Genomic DNA, 18573 nt, shown 5'->3' with positions numbered 1-18573 from the left:
TCTCTATTCTTGAAGGCTTTTCCCTGAACAATGGGTAGAAACTGCCAAGACACCGACTTCTTCTAATCTCAGAGTAGTGGTGCAATTTGAGATTTACATAATTCACAGGTCACATGACACATCGGTCCTTTTTTTGTCTTTTTTTTCAATTTCAAAAAGGGGAAAAAAAGAAAGAATAACAGAACAAATATAAACCTTGAGAAACTGTCTTTGAAATCCGATTGTCCTTCACTCTGAAATTGAAATGAAAAACAATCCTGTCTGGCTGTTGATACCCAGATCAGAATTAGAATACAGTTATGTGCTAAATCAGCAAAATGTATTTTTCTTCATCATCCTTGGAACATGTAGTGTCCTGTGACCTGACTGCTTGGTGCCTAAGTTGAAATTCTTGAGTAAAGGGTGTCCGAGTAAACGCGTATTAGTATCCGTCCCCGTTGTTGATCATAACAATGGTGTTTTACCGATGTAAGCACCACTCATGCCTTCAGAGTGCATTATAACAGCCTGACCCGGTTCCTGGCTACCTGTCAACTTTGTGTGTTCTTCCTCTCCAGACAATTGGACTGGAAGGACCAACAAACTCATGGCACCACCCTTCATTGCGGTGGTGACATTACTCATAGTTTGGTTTACTCTCCACTGCATATCAACTGGGACAAATCTAAACAGTCTATTGTGTCCGTCAGGCTACTATCTGGATGTAACTACAGTATGGTCACAGCACAGGTCCTACTGCAGTCACATAACAATGTATACAAGAGGTGCACCACACCTTCGCAGTTCTACCTTAAACCTTGGTTTCATTGAATGCATTGTCGCACTATGAAATGGGTTTATTTTCTGACTCTTTGCATGAAGCTGTTGCTGTGCTACAACTAGGTGCATGGGCACCTGACAATAAACATTTGGAGTCAAATTGCAATGTGTTTCAGCAACTTTTATATTTGGAAATGGCGATTGGTTCAGTGATTGTGAGCCCGCTTCATGAAGACAGACCTCTAGTCACAGTTAGAAAACCAATTTGGACCAACCAATTTTCTGCACTCCAGGACAACCCTTGATCCAAAGGATTGGGTTAATTCAGCATGTACAACCTCAGAGGAAGAATACTGAGCAACTTTGTCTAAGTTAGCATTACACGGCTAACACATGATTAGCATCATCTGTTGTAGTTTGATTCAGGTCTGAAAATTAATATTTTTTTTCTGCATATATTGAACAAGTTTTTATTTTTATTTTTATTTTTTACTGGTTGCTCAGTTGAGAACGGTGTGGAGAATGCTGTTCGTATTTCTGATGCTTTTAAGAGATGTCAACAAAAAGCCAGTTGTAAGGCTGGCTGCAGCTGTTGATCAGCAGCAAGCATGAAGCAACGTTGGTGTTTGGCCGGTGTTTTATCTCCATTGTGAAGGGACAGCACAAAAGTGACATTGATCTCTGTCGTCGCATGATGCGCCGGGTGAATCGATATTGTTGGTTTTGCGATCTTACTATCTTGACTGTTCCCCTCTTACTCTGACTGGATGAGTGAAGTCAGGTGACCATATTTGGTATACTGCGTATTAATAGGGAATGCACATTGCATCATCAGAACACGCAGTCAGTATTTAGTTTTCAATAGGACATGGGCAAAATGAGGTCGGTCATTGTGGTAAAAAAAAATGAAATTTTTTCGGTTTCGCGTCCAGCCCGAGTGTGAAGTCCTTACGCAAACAATGACTTCTAGCGACATCTAGGACCACCAATAGGGACATTCCTTTCTGAAGAGTTAGCAACAGTGCCTACATGGAGTATGTATTGGATTAGAAATTCAATTTAAGATTTAGATTTCCATTCATTCATATGAAACACACGAACCATACTGTGTTTTTGTGCCGCTCATGATCCAGATGGGGAAATGAATAATTGCCTTTATTTTCAAACCTCAAAAGATGGCACCTTGTTTATTACTGCACGTGCTCTAATACCAAACACAGTACGCGCCCAGTCGAACCTTGCACTGTGTTATTGATGTGCGATAAAAACAGCATCCAACACTACATGTAGATCATTAACTATGCATCTGCGAAGCAAAGAGAGAATTAGAGACAGCGGAAAAAGGAACTTGTTCCAGGTGATCTAATTCCTGTATTGGTGGTCTAACATCCTCATTAAGCATGGATCAAACAAGACGACGAAACACCAGCATAGATCCAGAGAGAGAAAAAAAAAAAAGATTAGGGATGTTCACTTACAGATCAGAACATGTTTGAAGTCTCCCTTATGGCTAATCGACAACGAACACTAACATTGAGAAGTTCTGCGGGGAACGTTGACTAATAAATGGCTCGACCTTGGCTAGTCTCCTTCTGTTTGTTGTTGCGCAATTCGCAACCGGATATTCGGATTCTGACATGAGCGGTAAAACATCGTTGTTGTTTATTTTAACATGCTAAAACACAACCTATCATGGATAGGAATAACCACGCCAAACCAAAGCTCATGCTGAGGTGACGTCTCTTGAGAGAACAATGTTCTTCTGAAGGGGTTAAAAACAAAGAGTCATCCGTCTCATGAAGTCTTTTATCGGACAACCAAGTCCGGTGACTAGCAATAAGCCCCGTAAGCTTACTGTAACTGTGAATCTCCTCTGACACACTTACAGCGCTGGGTGGTGAATCATTTCTTTTATAGCGGCAAGCCCAGATAAAGAACGTAATGAATGAAATAAAAAGAATCGCCACAGAAGCACCATGAGGAGTTAAATATAACATCACTATTAAGCACAACAGGGCACATTTAATACATCATAGATTTAAATAGGTCACCACTTACCCTGGAAAATGTGTCGCCCACTATAATTACATGAAACGTGTGACCAATAAATAAAATCCTTTAGTGCTAATCCAAAGAGCAACTCCAGTGACGACAGACACCTCACCATCACATCAAGACTAAGATTCTGAATACAAGTTTAGTCACTCCACTGTCTGTCTATGAATTTAATTAAAATACAAGTTTACCTTATTTTCATGAGAATGGATGAGAATTTACTTGCGTGCTATGTTCTTCAGCACATCCTTGGCTATATGTCTAGATCTCATTCGGCCCATGTCAACAGGCCTTGACAATGGCTTGCTGCAGCCCTCCACGCTACACACAGAAAGCATGTATTTTTGCTTTAGTGCAAGCGAGGGAGACAATCATTAGACACAGCACAAGTCTTAAATACTGTACCCACTCGCGCAAAATGAACGAGTTATCAGGCAGATTGTCTCCTTTGTGCACAGCAGCAGGACAAGCCTAAAATAACAGGGAACAATTCAATAACCTTTCGACTCATTCCTCCGACCTCTGAGTTCAGATATGTAGGAGTTCAAGTGGTGAGCTTCAATGACAAAATCGGTTTCGGGGCAGCGTTTTCTCCGATTTACCTTTTTTTTAAGAGTCATTTTGGATAATTCACGATCCCTATGTATTTTTAATTTAAATTACTTGGAACATTTCACTCTTGGTGCCCTTTTGACGTGGTGCCCCTGAGCATGGACCCACTACATGGGTGATCTGACCCTGGCTGCAGGCACGTCATAACTGATGAAATATAAAGCGGACAATGTCTATGATTTAGTAGTATTTTAATTGAGAACACTAGTTTTAGAATGCAACACTAGAAGCAGATTTAAATAAGAGTGTATCATGATGGAGAGCTGGTGAGTTGGATTTTGCTTTTACGTTATTATACACGAGAAAGAGCAACTGTTATTAGCTCTTGTACGGCCTTCTTTAGAGTTAAAGGTCAAGGTGTTAGGGGAAAGCAGACAAGCTAGTTGGCAAATTTCTGGGATAAGGTGTCATGGAACTGCAGCTATGATTCTATTTTCCTGGCCATGTGATGTACTACACTGACATATAAGGAGCATCATTATGTTTAGTAAAGGTCAGAACAGTTTCAAGAGACAGACTGCAGTAACATTGGTCTGCACCCATCCCAATGATTCTTTTTAACAGGAAATAAATGATGCTGTAGCAGCACAGAGCTGAGATGTTTTGGGTTACAATCTCACTTTGTCCAGATCTGCATTCACTCCTCGTGTAAGCGGAGAAACATTAACCGGATTGATGTGGTATGGAATTACTGCAATTGTAAGTAGATGTCTTTTATTAGACAATTTGTATGCAGAGATATTGCAAAGATAATTGCTGGACACAGCTCCTGAATAGTATCCCCTGCAGTAATAACGGCTTCACTTATTATTCATAAACAATTCAATGTAAAATAATGCTTTTTTTTCAAAGGAAGTTGAAATGAATGTGTCATTTACTGAATCAATGAGGGCAATGTCTGTCAGTATTTGTTCAATAGAACCAAGGACATGTCTTCCATGCCTGACAAGACAACTCAACAACTGAGAAGACAGCTACCGGGGGCAGACAATGATCGTCACGTGAGCAGAATAATGTGGAGTAAAACAACGAACAAGACACAGGTTGAGCCATGTAGCTGTAGAGGAAGAATGGCGTATTTAAGGTAGAGAAAAAATGCAGCAGAGAGTGATTTATGTCCTTGCAACTAAAACAGAATGTTGAAACAAGATTGGGCACATTCTGAGATGAACTAAGGACTCTGCTGACTGGGAACTGATAGCCTCCATCTCCCCCCAACAACGCTTTAAGATGTGACACAGGCCAGATAAGGGCAGAGAGAATGCAATTTCTCAGAGACAAAATGGAGGGGAGGACAGAAAATGCAAGTCACTGCTAGAGGAATCTGCAGATAATGGCTCATCTGAATAACTACATTGCTACCGCCAGAAGTGTGTCAGTCAATGTAAGGAACTCATGAACATCGCCACTTGCACCACATTCCAGCCACAAGGCTCCATCCTGGTACCTTTACCATTGTCATTGCACTTGCTTCCCCTGGGCCACATTTTTAGGAAATATGGAATCACATTCTATTTTTAAGACTGTCAGATGCCCATTTCCATGGACCACAATAGCACATCAAGAGTCCACATCAAGTGTCCTCACATAACATAAAGCCACAATCTATGAGAGATAGATTGTTTTAGTGATGCCACTGCATGGATGCCTCTCAACTATCTCAGTTTTAACACCAGGAAAACAGAAACGATTCTGTTAGGTGGCAGATTCTCATCTGTTGTTGCCAACGGTGACCTTGTCTGCTTAGCTCCATTTTTACAACAGTCTGTTTCCAACCTCTGTATTTTAATTGATCCACTTTTTTTTTTATTTGAGCAGCGAATTAGCTCTGTTTTTTCTCCACAGAGAGCTGGCAAAAAAAACAAAACAAACATGTCTCATCCAGGGTGATTTTTGAAAAGGTGTCACTTCACACCTGGACTACTTTTACACACTTAATAATGGGATCAACGAGACCTCAGTCACCCGCTTACATCTGGTGCTGAACGCTGCTGCTAATGGCTACATGAAAAAAATACAACATTACTCCATCCATTCGTCTCTGCACTGGCTTGCAGTGCGTTATTGAATCCACTTTAAAATTAGAGCTGCACCGATGAATCTGTCGGCCAATGTATCGGCAGCCATATGAACATTGTTTTTTTATTATTTAAAAATAACTTGGTCAATTATAATTGAATTTAAGTTTTTGTTTAGGAGTGGTTAAGTTTAGCCATTTGTTTTGGGTGGTTGGGTTTAGGGTGAGATGCTGGGAAAAGGAAAAAGTCAATGAAATGTCCTCACATAACATAAAATAATTGAACAATAAAATGGTGTGTGTGAGAGAGTGTTCAGCATATATAGCCAAGTTTAAGCCTGAATTTGAGGATGGAGACTTAAAAACAACTAGGTCACTGTAATTGGGTTTAAGTTAAGTGTGACTTCAAGAGTCCTGGTTAATGGTTAACCATTTGTTTTGGATGGTTAGGTTTAGGGTGAGAGGCTGGGGAAAGCACTGCGTGTTTGTGTGTCGGTGAGTGTGTGTGTGTGATACAATATAGAGCAACAGACAACATAACTATTTGTAGATTATATCGGATGCAATTTTATTGCAGCCGATCCTCTGCTTAAACAAACAAACAAAAACTTTTACTCTTACTTACTTACTTTTTACTCAAATAAAATGATCCTCTTGACTAATGATGAGATAACTACAGTAAACAAATCCATCAGGAATACACCGATGTTGTTTGGGTCCAAAGACCTGACTGCAATTTTAGCATTTAGAACAGTGTTGAATGATAATTGTCTTTATTGTGCTTTCACCAGAGCATACAAAACAAACAAGATTACATTAAATCCAACATTGCTAAATATTTTCTCATAGATAAAACCATCAATTTGGGAGGGTATATAGTTCGTTCCAGTCAACTGTCATTGAACTGGCATGAGACGAGTGAGAAGTCTTGTACTTATTTGGAAAAATAATCGCAGCAATGCTAGGAAGAAACACCTGGAAGCAACAGAAGGACATACTGTACCTACTGCCCATAGAATGCTGGCAAAGTCTTCCTTGCTGACAGTTTTTTTTACACTGAAATTATTGATGTTTGCAGTATTACTCTCCAGCTGACATTTCTATTGAACGATGGAGAGCAGACTGTAGACGTGGCAGACAAGCACACAGGTGGTTTGAAAGCACTGAAACTCTCTGATCATTGTAAGAAAACACTGGGCCACAGAACAGGCCGTTGACAGAGTTTCAACATTGGTTTGCACTGTTAAACCAGGCTGTGGGTGCCTGGCTATGGCTGAGAATATTTCACATCACAGATTTACTTGCTTCTGGCAGGGCCATGGGTCAGTAAAAAAGAATAAACCACAATACAGGGGATCAATGCCTTCTCCTCCTCTTTCTATTTGAAGTGGTGCATTTACAGTCATCCCTACATCGAAACCAGCAAGATCCAGGTACTCACACGTAATCTGGCAGCCAGACTGATTTGTGAGTGGGCTGATAATGCGAAAATATACAGAGGCTCCACCAACTCGTGAAACACTCACTGCATTTTAGATGAACAACTAGCAGAATTCGGAAGTCAACTCAGCATTGATGTGAAGTTATTTCAAGGGAATACATGGGGAAAAAAAAGTTTTCCTTGGAAAGGAAATGACTTCTAAGAGTAAGTAATCCAAAGAGTCTACAGCATGTCTGCTTCGCCAGTGCATACCTACAGAAGGGATAAAGAAATAAGAGGGTATTCCCTAAATGCCTTTGCTGCCAAATACCGTTTTGAAGAGTTTCTTTTGTCTGTATTCAAAACATTTCAAAGGATTCTCAGTTCCTTGGGGAAATACTTTAAAATTCTTGCCTTTTACCACGTGAGTGTTGTGTGCACTGTAACACTCCCATATTTTGTAACATTTTCAGAATGGCCTGTCAATGACTACCTCTCCTTGGTTAGTGTATTTGTGATGAGTTGATTTCGTCAAGAACATTTAGGAAAAAAGAAAACAAAACAAAAAAATCATAAAATCTCCAAATCCTTTTGTCCTTAGCAGTGTGTCTGTAACCTCCTCTAGAAGGCTTCACTGCTGCCAGAGTTTTGTTTAGCACTGGTGGTGGTGGTGTGAGTCATACCTCGCATTCTCGGGAGCCTGAGATGGTGTAGGTGCAGGGTCCAGTCCCATTCACGAGCACATCCATGGCCTCTGAATTAGTGGGCTTGTAGTCCACATAGTACTCCTGGAGGGGAGAACTAAGAGTACGCTCCGTCTCTCTGGACTTCTTACGTCTCTTGCAAGCGGCAGCTGAATTCTCCTGCAGCTGCTTGACACTGCTGGGGTAACGCTTCCAGGACACGTAGATTACCAGGAGAATCATCACAACAGACAAAAAGAGAGCAACACTCCCAGCCACAATTTTATGGAATGACACAGGTTCCATTTCCTGTTCTGGGGGTACAGCAGCAGACTGGGTAACAGTTGACATTGTCGGTATTTTGATGGACCCATCTCCTCTCTTTTCAGAGCCAGCAGGTGATGTTTGCATTGAAGGGCGTTGCTCGTACTGTCCTGGGATACTGTACAAGGTTGGGCGGGAGCTACCTGTGATGGATGTCCCAGTGTTTGCCTGACAAACGGCAAAAGCATCAACCGCATCCATCACTTTTTCACCCTGGGCTTTCTTCGGAGAGGCACAGATCATAGTTGTCTCCTTGGCGCCTTTGAAGTTCTTCAACCATATGATCAGAGGACAGATTGCAGGGCTACAGTCCCAAACGTTACCGGCCAAACTTATCATTGTTAAAGAGACCCAGGCGTCCACAACCTCCTGTGTGACATTGGTTAACTTGTTGGAATCCAGATTGAGAGTAAGCAGGTTGGGCAGGTTTTGGTAAACAACGGCATCTAATTCTGTGAGATCATTTCCAGACAGATCCAACTTCTGAATTGAGGCCCAGGACCAGGTTAAGCCCTGGCTCATTGTGCGAATTCGATTCCACTGCAGATATAATGCGCGGAGATTGAATAGGCGCGGGAAGTGGGAGAAATTGATTTTTGAGAACTGGTTATGCTCCAGATGCAACTCAGTAAGCTTCACCAGTCCCGTGAAAGCATTTCGGTTAATGCTTCTCAAACGGTTGTAGCCCAGATCGAGAAATTCAAGATTTCTGCAATCTTGGAAAAGACGCACTGGGAGGGTTTTTAAAGAGTTTGAGCGAACATGAAGGCTCAGAAGCTTCCGCAGACCTTGGAATTGACCTGGCTGCAAAGCTTCAAGTTTGTTGTACGAAAGGTCCAGGTTTCGCAAGTTGGGTACTGGGTGGAAAGTGGTGTTATGGAGTGATGTGATCTTGTTGGAACTCAAGATGAGCTCTTTCAATCTGCGAACCCCCTGAAAGGCCATTCCATCCACGGTTGCAATGTAATTATGGTCCAAATATAGCCAGATGAGGTGGTTTAGGCCAACAAACTGTCCTGCCCGGAGACTCTTGAGGCTATTGTACCGCAGAGACAAACCTTCGCAACCTCCAGAAAGGTTCTTGGGCACATCTCGGAATGCGCTTGATTCACAGTACACAATTTTCCCATCACATCGACAGCTTTTCGGGCATGGACGCTCACTCAGCGATGGGCTCGCAGCCAGCCACACCTGCATCAGGAGTTGGACTAGTAGCCAGCGACGCTGCAGAGCAGAGCCTATGGTGGGGGAGACAAGAAGAGAGAAATAAGATATACACATTTTCACACAAAAGAGTTGCATAATTTACACACACACACACACACACACACACACACACACACACACACACACACACACACACACATATATATATATATATATATATATATATATATATATATATATATATATATATATATATATATCTCCTAATGATTGTTCAAAACTAAAAAGAGCCATTTCCAACCAGTCATTCCCTTTAACAGAGCTACCAATGATCTGTCATTAAAATACATCGATTTCCCCTTTAAGACTGCTGTATAAAGGTTGTGTGAGAGAATGAATTCCTTTTCTTACATTGACTTATCGTGTCCATTTTCTCACAAGCCTTCTGGTGTAGAACAAATAGTCTCAGTACACATTAGAAGCCGTGCTTTAATAATTAGTCAATATTGCATCACTTAGATTCTGTCAGTTGGGTTGGAATTTGTTCTTGAATTAACTGAAAAAAGGAGCCAATACAAACTGAATAGCCTGAGCTATACATAGTGTCCGAGTACTCAACCCAATGTGTGTTGGTCGGAACTGATATATCAGACAGGCAAAGACAATTTTCAAGTCAATTTTATTTCTCTACTTATGCAGCTCGTGAAACTTCAGGGGGAACATTGCATTAACAATTCTACTCGCTGGTGGCAGTTAAACATGCACTACTGACTCAGATATGGCACGATACTTCATTGACCTATAATTTAATATAATGTAAGAGCAGAAAGCCAAAGTCCATCAGCATTTTTTAAATAGGCAAAGAAAAACAAAAAGGAAGTGGTCAATACATCTCTGAAACGATATTCAGAGAAGTGGATCTGACTCTCAGTCACAAATGGCTCAGATGAACGTTGTATAAGGCCACATGTAATATTAGCCAAGTGTAATGCATTTGTCATTTTTGTATTCATATAATATATTTATTTATTGATTGACTGAATAGTAACTTCCAAGAATCTTTAGTAGACATTCTTCTTCTTCCTCAGACTAATGCAAAACACTAATAGACGATGATTTTGTTTGACAACTCTTGCAGATACTGTAGCGCAGAATATTTTCTCTTCTGAAAACATCCTGTGTCTGTATAAGAACCAGGGAACGGATTATGAATATCTCCGCTCTTGAATCGGTCTTTCACTCGCCATCGAGGCGGATAGAGAAGCACCCCCCATTGCTTTCATTTCCCAAGTGTACGATCGACTTGGTTTTGGAGAAGCGGTTGCACCATCTCTTTCAGTTTGAGCCAGGCCACAAAGGCACTTCACTCCCCTTACTGACACTGTATGTGGTTTAATGAGCACTGGCTGCGCTAATGCCTCTATAAGCCATCTCCATTCCTGTTCGCCCTCGGATGCTATGCACAATGGCGGACAACTCCCCCTCCAAGATGTCACTCAATAACTGGTTTCATGATTTCCTCTGCTCGTATGAACAACATCAGCTGCGTAATGCATCGGCCATGCCCTTGACTTGTGGGTCCACAGGATGTTTCCTGATATGAAGGCTGATAGCACACAACACCGTACCACTACTTAAGGGTTTAAACAAAGCAATGTGGATTACGATGATCACATCAAGAACTAGTTACCATGCAATAAAGTTAACAAGACATTATACACTTCCACACAAAAACTACAACACCAATTTAGCAACAGGCTACTGAATTCAGTCGATCTGAGTCATCTTACAACTTTGAGTATCAAAGATCACACAAAAATGTTTGATCAAAAATGTGGGTTTCAGTTTTTGGAGTGACACGGTGCAACCCCCTGGAATTGCTGTGGCGCATATTCATCAGTTAGGATTTAGGATTAGATTAGATTAGATTAGGTTAGCGAAAACGTCAGACATGACGTTACATGAAGCTGTTTATTGTTTAACATGATGGGGAGCCGTCTCGTGTGCCTTCAGCGAACAGCGTTAACACTTTATTTACATGTACTTTGGGTTCCAGATGACTCGCATACACCATAAAAGCCCCAAATCCATGGACTGAAATAATTCCATGCCATGGACATGTTTGTAATGCGAATTTTAGCTCTGCTAAAAGCTCACATCCATAACGGATGTAGAACGGATTTCCTAAACAGAGGCGTGCCTCATTGAAATGCACCACCATACAGAAAATACATTTCACTTTTGTTTGCAGTGTGCTCACAGATGACTGGAAAAATGAATAAATAAATCTTTATATTATATTATATTATATTATATTATATTATATTATATTATATTATATTATATTATATTATATTATATTATATTATTTTAAAAAATATATCGTTTTTATGATGGTACATATTATATGGTGTATATTTTCATAGTTGGACCGGTCTTCCCTGCAAGTTGGTTATTCTCCATTGAAAATCCTTTATGCGCAGGCAGAGTGAGTGCACTTTACCACTGACCTAAAATAAAACCAAATGTAGCTTAATAATGTGGCAAATGGACTCAGTAACTGGTGCAGTTTGAGTGCACAGCGGTGGCTCATTGCTTTTTGCTGCCTGTTACTGACAAAAAAAGTGGCTGCTTGAAGCCTCCAGAATGAACCTCACAGAAATGCAGGACAGCTGTCTTACTCACAGATAAAGACTTCCCCCCCAAAACCTGCATCATGCTGCCAGAGTCCAAGACTAATATGTATGTGATATCATAGCCTGACTCATTTTGTTGAAAAGAAAAAGAAAACAACAATCCTGCTTTGCCCTTGCACTTATGAGATGAACTGCAAATGAACAATTCAGGGATGTTCCGATAATGCTGCGCATGCAACCATCCGCCTACACACACGCCCACACAGAGAAACTGTTTTGTCGCAGAGAAGGGACATTGTTTCGGATATATCTCTGATTCTGAATTCCGCACATACAAAGGAAAGATGGAGGCAAACATCCTGCAATGAAACCTACCAGAACAAGAGAGGTATCAACACAAAACTGACGTGGGGATAGTGGGGCGCGACAGAAGAAACAGGAAAATTGGAAACTGGTGGGCGGAGTCTTAACATAATAATGAGAGAAAATAAAATCGCATTAGCAACACGAAGAAATGACCCTATGTTGCCACATTTTCAGCCAGTTCAGTGGTGCACTCATCAGACAGCAGTTAACGCTTGGATCCGAAAACGCAAAAGGAAATATTTATTGCAAAAATGAATTTGATAGTTTTTCTCTGCTTTTGAGAAAAGAACATAAGCAAGCTCCAAGTGAATCTTATCAGACATTGTCAGACATTGGTCAGATTTGCCATCAGAACTGCAGCCATTGGATCTGTGAGTGTAAACATTAGCATGCTGCTTTTACAAAGGTAGAATGTAAACACCACTTGTGCTAAATTCTATGTGCAAAATATTCGAATTACTGTTGCTCAAATACTGTAATTATTGTTGGGACATAAATGAATCGTTTTCAACAATGAAGCGAAAATAATAATAATAATCCAGGCTCTCACTCAAAATCGCACTGATAAAGAACAAAGGTATTGTATTGGTCGACCACTTAAGCGCTGACAGACGCTGCTTCTTGGCTACTCAAATTAATGAGCTGACTCAATTGCAGCGAACATGCTGCGGATACAATTAAACCAGTTTCTAACTTATGCTGGTATTTTAAAGCATATTTGAAATTACATTGTTTACTCTTTCTGAAAAGGTACAAAGATTAAAAATTACAAACCCGATCCATGTCTCTTAAAGTTGTCAGGGTTTATTTTGCAAAAACTTCAATCGATTGAAAACATCTCACTTGGTAACCCACCTTCACATTTCACAACTTCACATTTCACAACTTCATTTGTGGTGTCAAAAAGACATGACTAGGGATGCTCCGATCGATCAGTCACCGTGATCAGCGTGATCGGCGAGCGATCACAACAACCGATGACGTGTGACAGCCGAGGCTCCGATGAAGCCCCGCTGGTTGTGATGCGTCCGCTCCTCCCTGCCTGCTGCTCACTAAGCAGCGGCATGTCTGCTGTGAAGATGTGATCATGTAAAGTTTGCATCCTGCAGCACATGCACGGGAAAATGCTGCGCAGGGAAATTAAACAGCTCCAACACTTGACGGAGCACGGAGAGTTTTCTGAGCTCATGAAAGTGAGACCGCTGGTTCCTCAGCAGCTGTTGGCGCAGCTGACACTTAGCAACACCCGCCGATCTGAGCGTGACATTTGGAACAATAACAAATAATTATTCATTTCACCGAGCGAGATGACCAGCCTTTTTCAGGTGTTGTTTGTCGGATACGCAGTCGAAGTTTCTGTCTTGAAGTTCTGCTACAGTATGTAAATATTTTACGGACATAGCACAGTCTCTAGAGATAGATTCATCTACAACGTCTCACATTGAATTAAATGTTTTTCAGTTGTCCTTTTGACAGAATAACTGCAAGGTTTTCCTATTTTTGCCACCTTGAAGAGGTACATGCATGTCTGAATCAAAATGATTTGAAGTTCGTTTCATGGTTTTGATTACAAATTCATCGTCGGTGATCGGCAGCAAAAATCCTGATCGGAGCATCCCTAGACATCAAAATACATGCTACCACTTTTTATGTCTTGAAGTGCAAGTACTCCACACTACTTCCATCCAGATTTTTTTTTCACTCTTTTTGATAGTGCAATGTAGCCTCAAATACTGCCAAAGTCAATTTGTTTTCCTTTATTTATTCAGCCAAACAACAATTGCTAACTAAATCTGCTGGCATTACACATGACTCTCTACAGGACCGCTTATCCAGGAGGTAGCAAGTTACAGTCATGGCGCAACACTTCACCTCTACTTCCCCTAAAATGAAATACTCATTGATAAACTGGAAGGGATGCCTTTAAAGCAGCCACAGCACAGTGGTCAAATTTGTACTTTACTCTGCTCTATGAATTATTTCGAAAGGTTCCGTTCCGTAGGTGAAATTGTGTAATTACCACTTAGAAATCTCTCTGCTCAGCTCCAGCTGAGGCTCTACTCCATTTCAACAATCCCACCCGAAGGTAAAGCCAATCTCTAATGATATGCTCCATGAAACATTAGTGTGTTGCATGCTGTTAATAAAGAGCATTACGGTTAGCTACGCAGCTAGGGAATTTGCCACCATAATGCTATGTGGCCATAAAATAGTTGAGAGAAACTTCTTTTAGCTGCATGCCTTATCGTTTATGTCCATTATATGGCTGAATACAATTCAGAAGAATTGTCATATTCTGTCGACAAGTTCCCGTGAGCTATCTGGAGCCTAAAGTGGCCAGCATGAATCAGGTTTTTAAAGAGTCAAACCGGGCCGATTGGACAAACACAAACGGGCCAAGGGCAACCGCATTATCTGAAGATGTTTTAACCATATGAAAAAAAAAAAAACATTTTATTCAATAGCTCTCAAATGTTTTGGCTCTGGGATCCACCATCACACCGGCTGTGATCAAGAAAAGACCATAGTTTATTGAGATTCAATAGTTTAAGTTAGTTTAAGTCACTAAAATGACTCCGGAGTAGGTCCAGCAGTCTAAAAACAACTGCTAAGGTGCGAGAACAAACACTGTCGGCTAGCCGTGAATTCATAGCTGTAGCTCTAATGTCCATGAGTCAAACCAAGGCAAACTCAGCTATCGATCTTCAGAGCCTCTCGAGATTTTATGCATGTATTTGGCTTGAAATTAAATTAAATTTTACGTCAAAGCAAGCCTAAAACAGAGTAGTTTCAGATCTGCAATGTTGTAAAGATCTTCACACAGGTCCATAGGCTAAATTCTGTAATTTTTTTTTTTTTTTTTTTCGATCTTTTGTCGATTTTTTTTAAACACTACCTCTCAATTTCAATGAGAAAAGTATGTAACATAGTTTAATGCCTGCATTTCCCAAGTTTACAATGGATGAATGAGATACGGAAGGAACCTCTGTTTTGGCTACGTCGATCATCGGTTCATGAAGGAAACAGACTTGTAAGAGACAACACTAATAGTGAAGTGCAGATCTGTGCAGCTCTTCTAAAGCTGTGGGTGTTCAAAAAAGCCTGTTTGTTAAGTGCAGGGCGCTATTATGACTTTCATTGTGGTGAATCAGAATCATGGACATTTAGCGTACGTAGCCACATTCTGTCATTGATAACAAAATGATAAAATCTCAATTAACCTGGATATCGCGTTCATGTCGCTGAATATTACCCTTGAGCGTATGACTCTTTTAGTTCACACTCTTTCATTAGCAGGAGGAAACGGAGGCCATACAGTCGACCGACTTGGTCCGGAGATCACTGTCGTAGGATGAGCTGTGAGGCTTTACAATGTCTGTATTCAGTAGTCCATTACTTAATGTTGTGCGGGCAGAAAGATAAAAATCTGGCTCAGCATGTAAAAAGTGACTGCTAGCTCTGATGCCTAATCGACATTTAGATGACTTGGGATGAATTGTAATTTGCTGTAGACACACAAGACAAATGTATTTGTTCTATTGTACTGGGTATGTATGCATGCATGTGTGAGCCCTATTTGAAGATCCGTGCACCTGCTGTAAGACCGCAGTGCTTCTGTTCATCATCAAACTTGGGAACAGGATGCCAGGGCCCCATGATGAACCATACATGCTTGGTTTGCTGTACAGATAAATTTCAGCCGGAGTCCAACCGCTTTTACAGTAGGGCTTTGTGTGCTGTCGTTGCTTATATTGATGTAGTGCAGTAACCCACTGTGGGTCGATACATCATGCAGCCTCACAATTAATAGCACAGCTCTACCAGTGAATCTGGTCATCTGTGGAATGGTGCACAAACATTGGACTACCACAGGCGATAAGATCACGACAGGATTTCAAGAGATTCATTCCTATTCAAAGGAAGCTGAAATCTGCTCTTGTGCTCCTGCTCTTTTTTACACTTACAATTTGGTAAATAAATGTTAAATATTATTTAAAGAAACAATTCTTACAGGTTGATTGATTGTGAAATGGCATTCGTTCTTGACTCGCATGGATTTTTCTCGTTCAGTGAGGGGGGTCCGCAGAGCTCTGAAACTGGGCAGCGTGAGCTCCGTGCGTACAGATGAACTACGGCCAATGATTATGCGCAGCCACGCTTTATAAAGTTGACTGGCTTCCAACATTAACGTGATTAGCATTCCGGTCCAAGTCAATGAGCCAGTCATCCTAACTAGTGGAGGGGGAACTGGATGCTATTTCACATTTGCTTGGATTGATTTTGCAGCAAATCCCGAGCACTCGACGCACACTCCTGCAAACACAAAACCATCCGACTTGAAGCGAGTGGGACTGGAGATGGCAGATCCACACTGGACCGCGACTTCTCCATCAACCAATGTGCTCCTGACATGCACCTTTGGACGGTTTTACATGACTGACGGCTCAGGAATGTAGAATCCAAACGTTGATAGCCATAAGAAGAGAAAGAACTTACCCATATCCGCGTATCTGTCAGCTCCAGCCCACGGGTTTTATTGGCTTTTAAAACGAGACATCCGTTCCTGCATTACGCGTTCTCCTCAGACAGGTACCGTCCCGATCCGCCGGTCCGGTCTCTGCGCGCAGACGCCAACTCCGGAGCCTACACACTTGAGATGTTTATCCTCCTATCCAGCAAAAGCGAGTATCAGATATATCCACTCCTGGGCGACGAAAGGAGACAATCCTGTTTCAGAACTTCCTCTTCATCTTTTTGGCACGATACATTGGGTCCCGCGTATTCAAGTTCCAGCCGGAGGCGCTACCGCAGTATGAGCAAGTCACATCCAAGTCATCCATAGCGACGCATATCCGCAAAAATCCATCTTTCAAACTTCATCAGCACGTTAAGACAGGTCGGTAAACGAACAATAACGCTCCCAAGCCCGTGTCGCTTCGACTCAGGCGTCTTTTCTTTGAAGGATGCTGAGGCTGGTCCAGCGCAGGGCGCACAGTGGCGAGTCCCCGCGTTCTGTCCAGTTATATAGCGTCAACGAAGAATGATCCACATGACCCAACCATCAAATCCTCGTCCATGACGTTGCCTAAGTGTTTCTCTCGTTCTCGCTGCTCGGCACTGAGATACAGAGGCAGGCTCTTGTTAATCGCGTCTGCGTGTCAAAGAACTTTGTCGTGCAGAATCCGAATGCCCTCTTCTGGTGAGACTGCAACCCACTGCTGCCTGTGCGACCAACTGACGCACGGGGAGGGGGGAGCGCGTGAACCCATGACCATGAGATTCGTCACTGCAAAAATAAATCAATCGCGCAGGGACACTGTCATTTATTATTGTTTCTATTATGATTGTTGCATATAAAAAAAAAAAAAAACACTGTACACTTTATTATTATTAGGTCAAATGTGTTCAGGATAAGGATCTTCTCCCCCAAGATAGTAACCATGGTTCCTAGTTGAAAAAGTGAGGACTGCCCTGGTCATTTTGAGGTCAGATCTATACCCAAAGGGTGTCCTCCACAAGCAAGGGAAGGATGGCTGAGATCACAGTGCACACTTCTGAAGACACTGACAGAAAATCACAGAGTTCTTAGCAAGGTAATCAAACCCAAACACACATTGGAAAAATAAATAAATAAAATAAATAAATAAATAATTATAAATAAAATGTATATTTACCAAGTGCAAAAGCTCACTTTGCCAATGTCAACATCTTGTGCCATGGGAATGAGAACGAGCTATATGAGTTATCTAGTTAGGTGTTGTGAATATATCCACCAGAAGACGGAGCCAGATCATGCTGAAGATATCCTTGTGTCTTTTGTATTTCCCTAGAAGAGTTGGAGGGAGTCTCCAGGGAGGAGGGTCTGGGCTGCGCTCATTTGACTGCTGCCCCACAACACAATCTTGGATTATTTTAGAAAAATGAATGACTTCAAACGCAAGCACACATGGCGACAAACATTTGACACAGTCGGATTTGTGGGCGAAACAAAATGTACATTTCAGAAGATATCCATAATTGTGACTTAAATATGGGTCTATGTCCATCCATCGTACTGAAAGTTCCATTATAAACTTTGTTTGTCCTCATTCACCACTCCGCCTCATTTAGTCTAAACACAATCTCTAAGCTAATATTGACTAATTTACATGTGAGGTCAATATAAAGGTGCAACTATTGGCAGAATTGCACATTTTATCATGATTCATTTATTCATTTTATTATTATTTTATTATTATTTTTTTATATTCACCCATTCCTATTGCCAACAAATCGAATTCCAAATTTTACAAAGACATATCGTGAATATTCATTAAGGCAGCAAAGTGGAAACGGTTGCTGACATTCACAAACTCCCCAAGCTGACAGCGCTACTGAAGGATCTGATGGACGCAGTGATGGTGGACTCTTGGAGCTCAAACATCAGCACGCTTTCTGCCACATTTCCTTCTTTCCCCGTGATTTGTTTGGCATGGTTCTGTACGGAACTGTATTTTTGATGATGCACACCTTCTGTTCCACAGCTTATCTTAA

General features: G+C 41.3%; 1 protein-coding gene across 2 annotated transcripts in view; it reads right to left on the bottom strand.

Annotated features, from left to right (window-relative positions):
* Positions 1-17240, bottom strand: part of LOC128753825 (leucine-rich repeat transmembrane neuronal protein 4) — a 75790-nt gene extending 58550 nt beyond the window's left edge. For both annotated transcript variants that reach the window (XM_053855949.1, XM_053855957.1), the window contains exons 1-2: positions 16537-17240; positions 7547-9108 (exon numbers count right to left, since the gene is read on the bottom strand). In XM_053855949.1, the coding sequence (XP_053711924.1) occupies positions 7547-9108; positions 16537-16540 (1566 nt within the window). In that variant the 5' untranslated portion in view covers positions 16541-17240. The remainder of the gene's footprint in view (positions 1-7546; positions 9109-16536) is intronic.
* Positions 17241-18573: the final 1333 nt, after the last annotated feature.

Source organism: Synchiropus splendidus, chromosome 1 (assembly GCF_027744825.2).
Source record: "Synchiropus splendidus isolate RoL2022-P1 chromosome 1, RoL_Sspl_1.0, whole genome shotgun sequence".
Taxonomy (NCBI): Eukaryota; Metazoa; Chordata; class Actinopteri; order Syngnathiformes; family Callionymidae; genus Synchiropus; species Synchiropus splendidus.
This window is presented reverse-complemented; position numbering and strand designations above follow the sequence as displayed.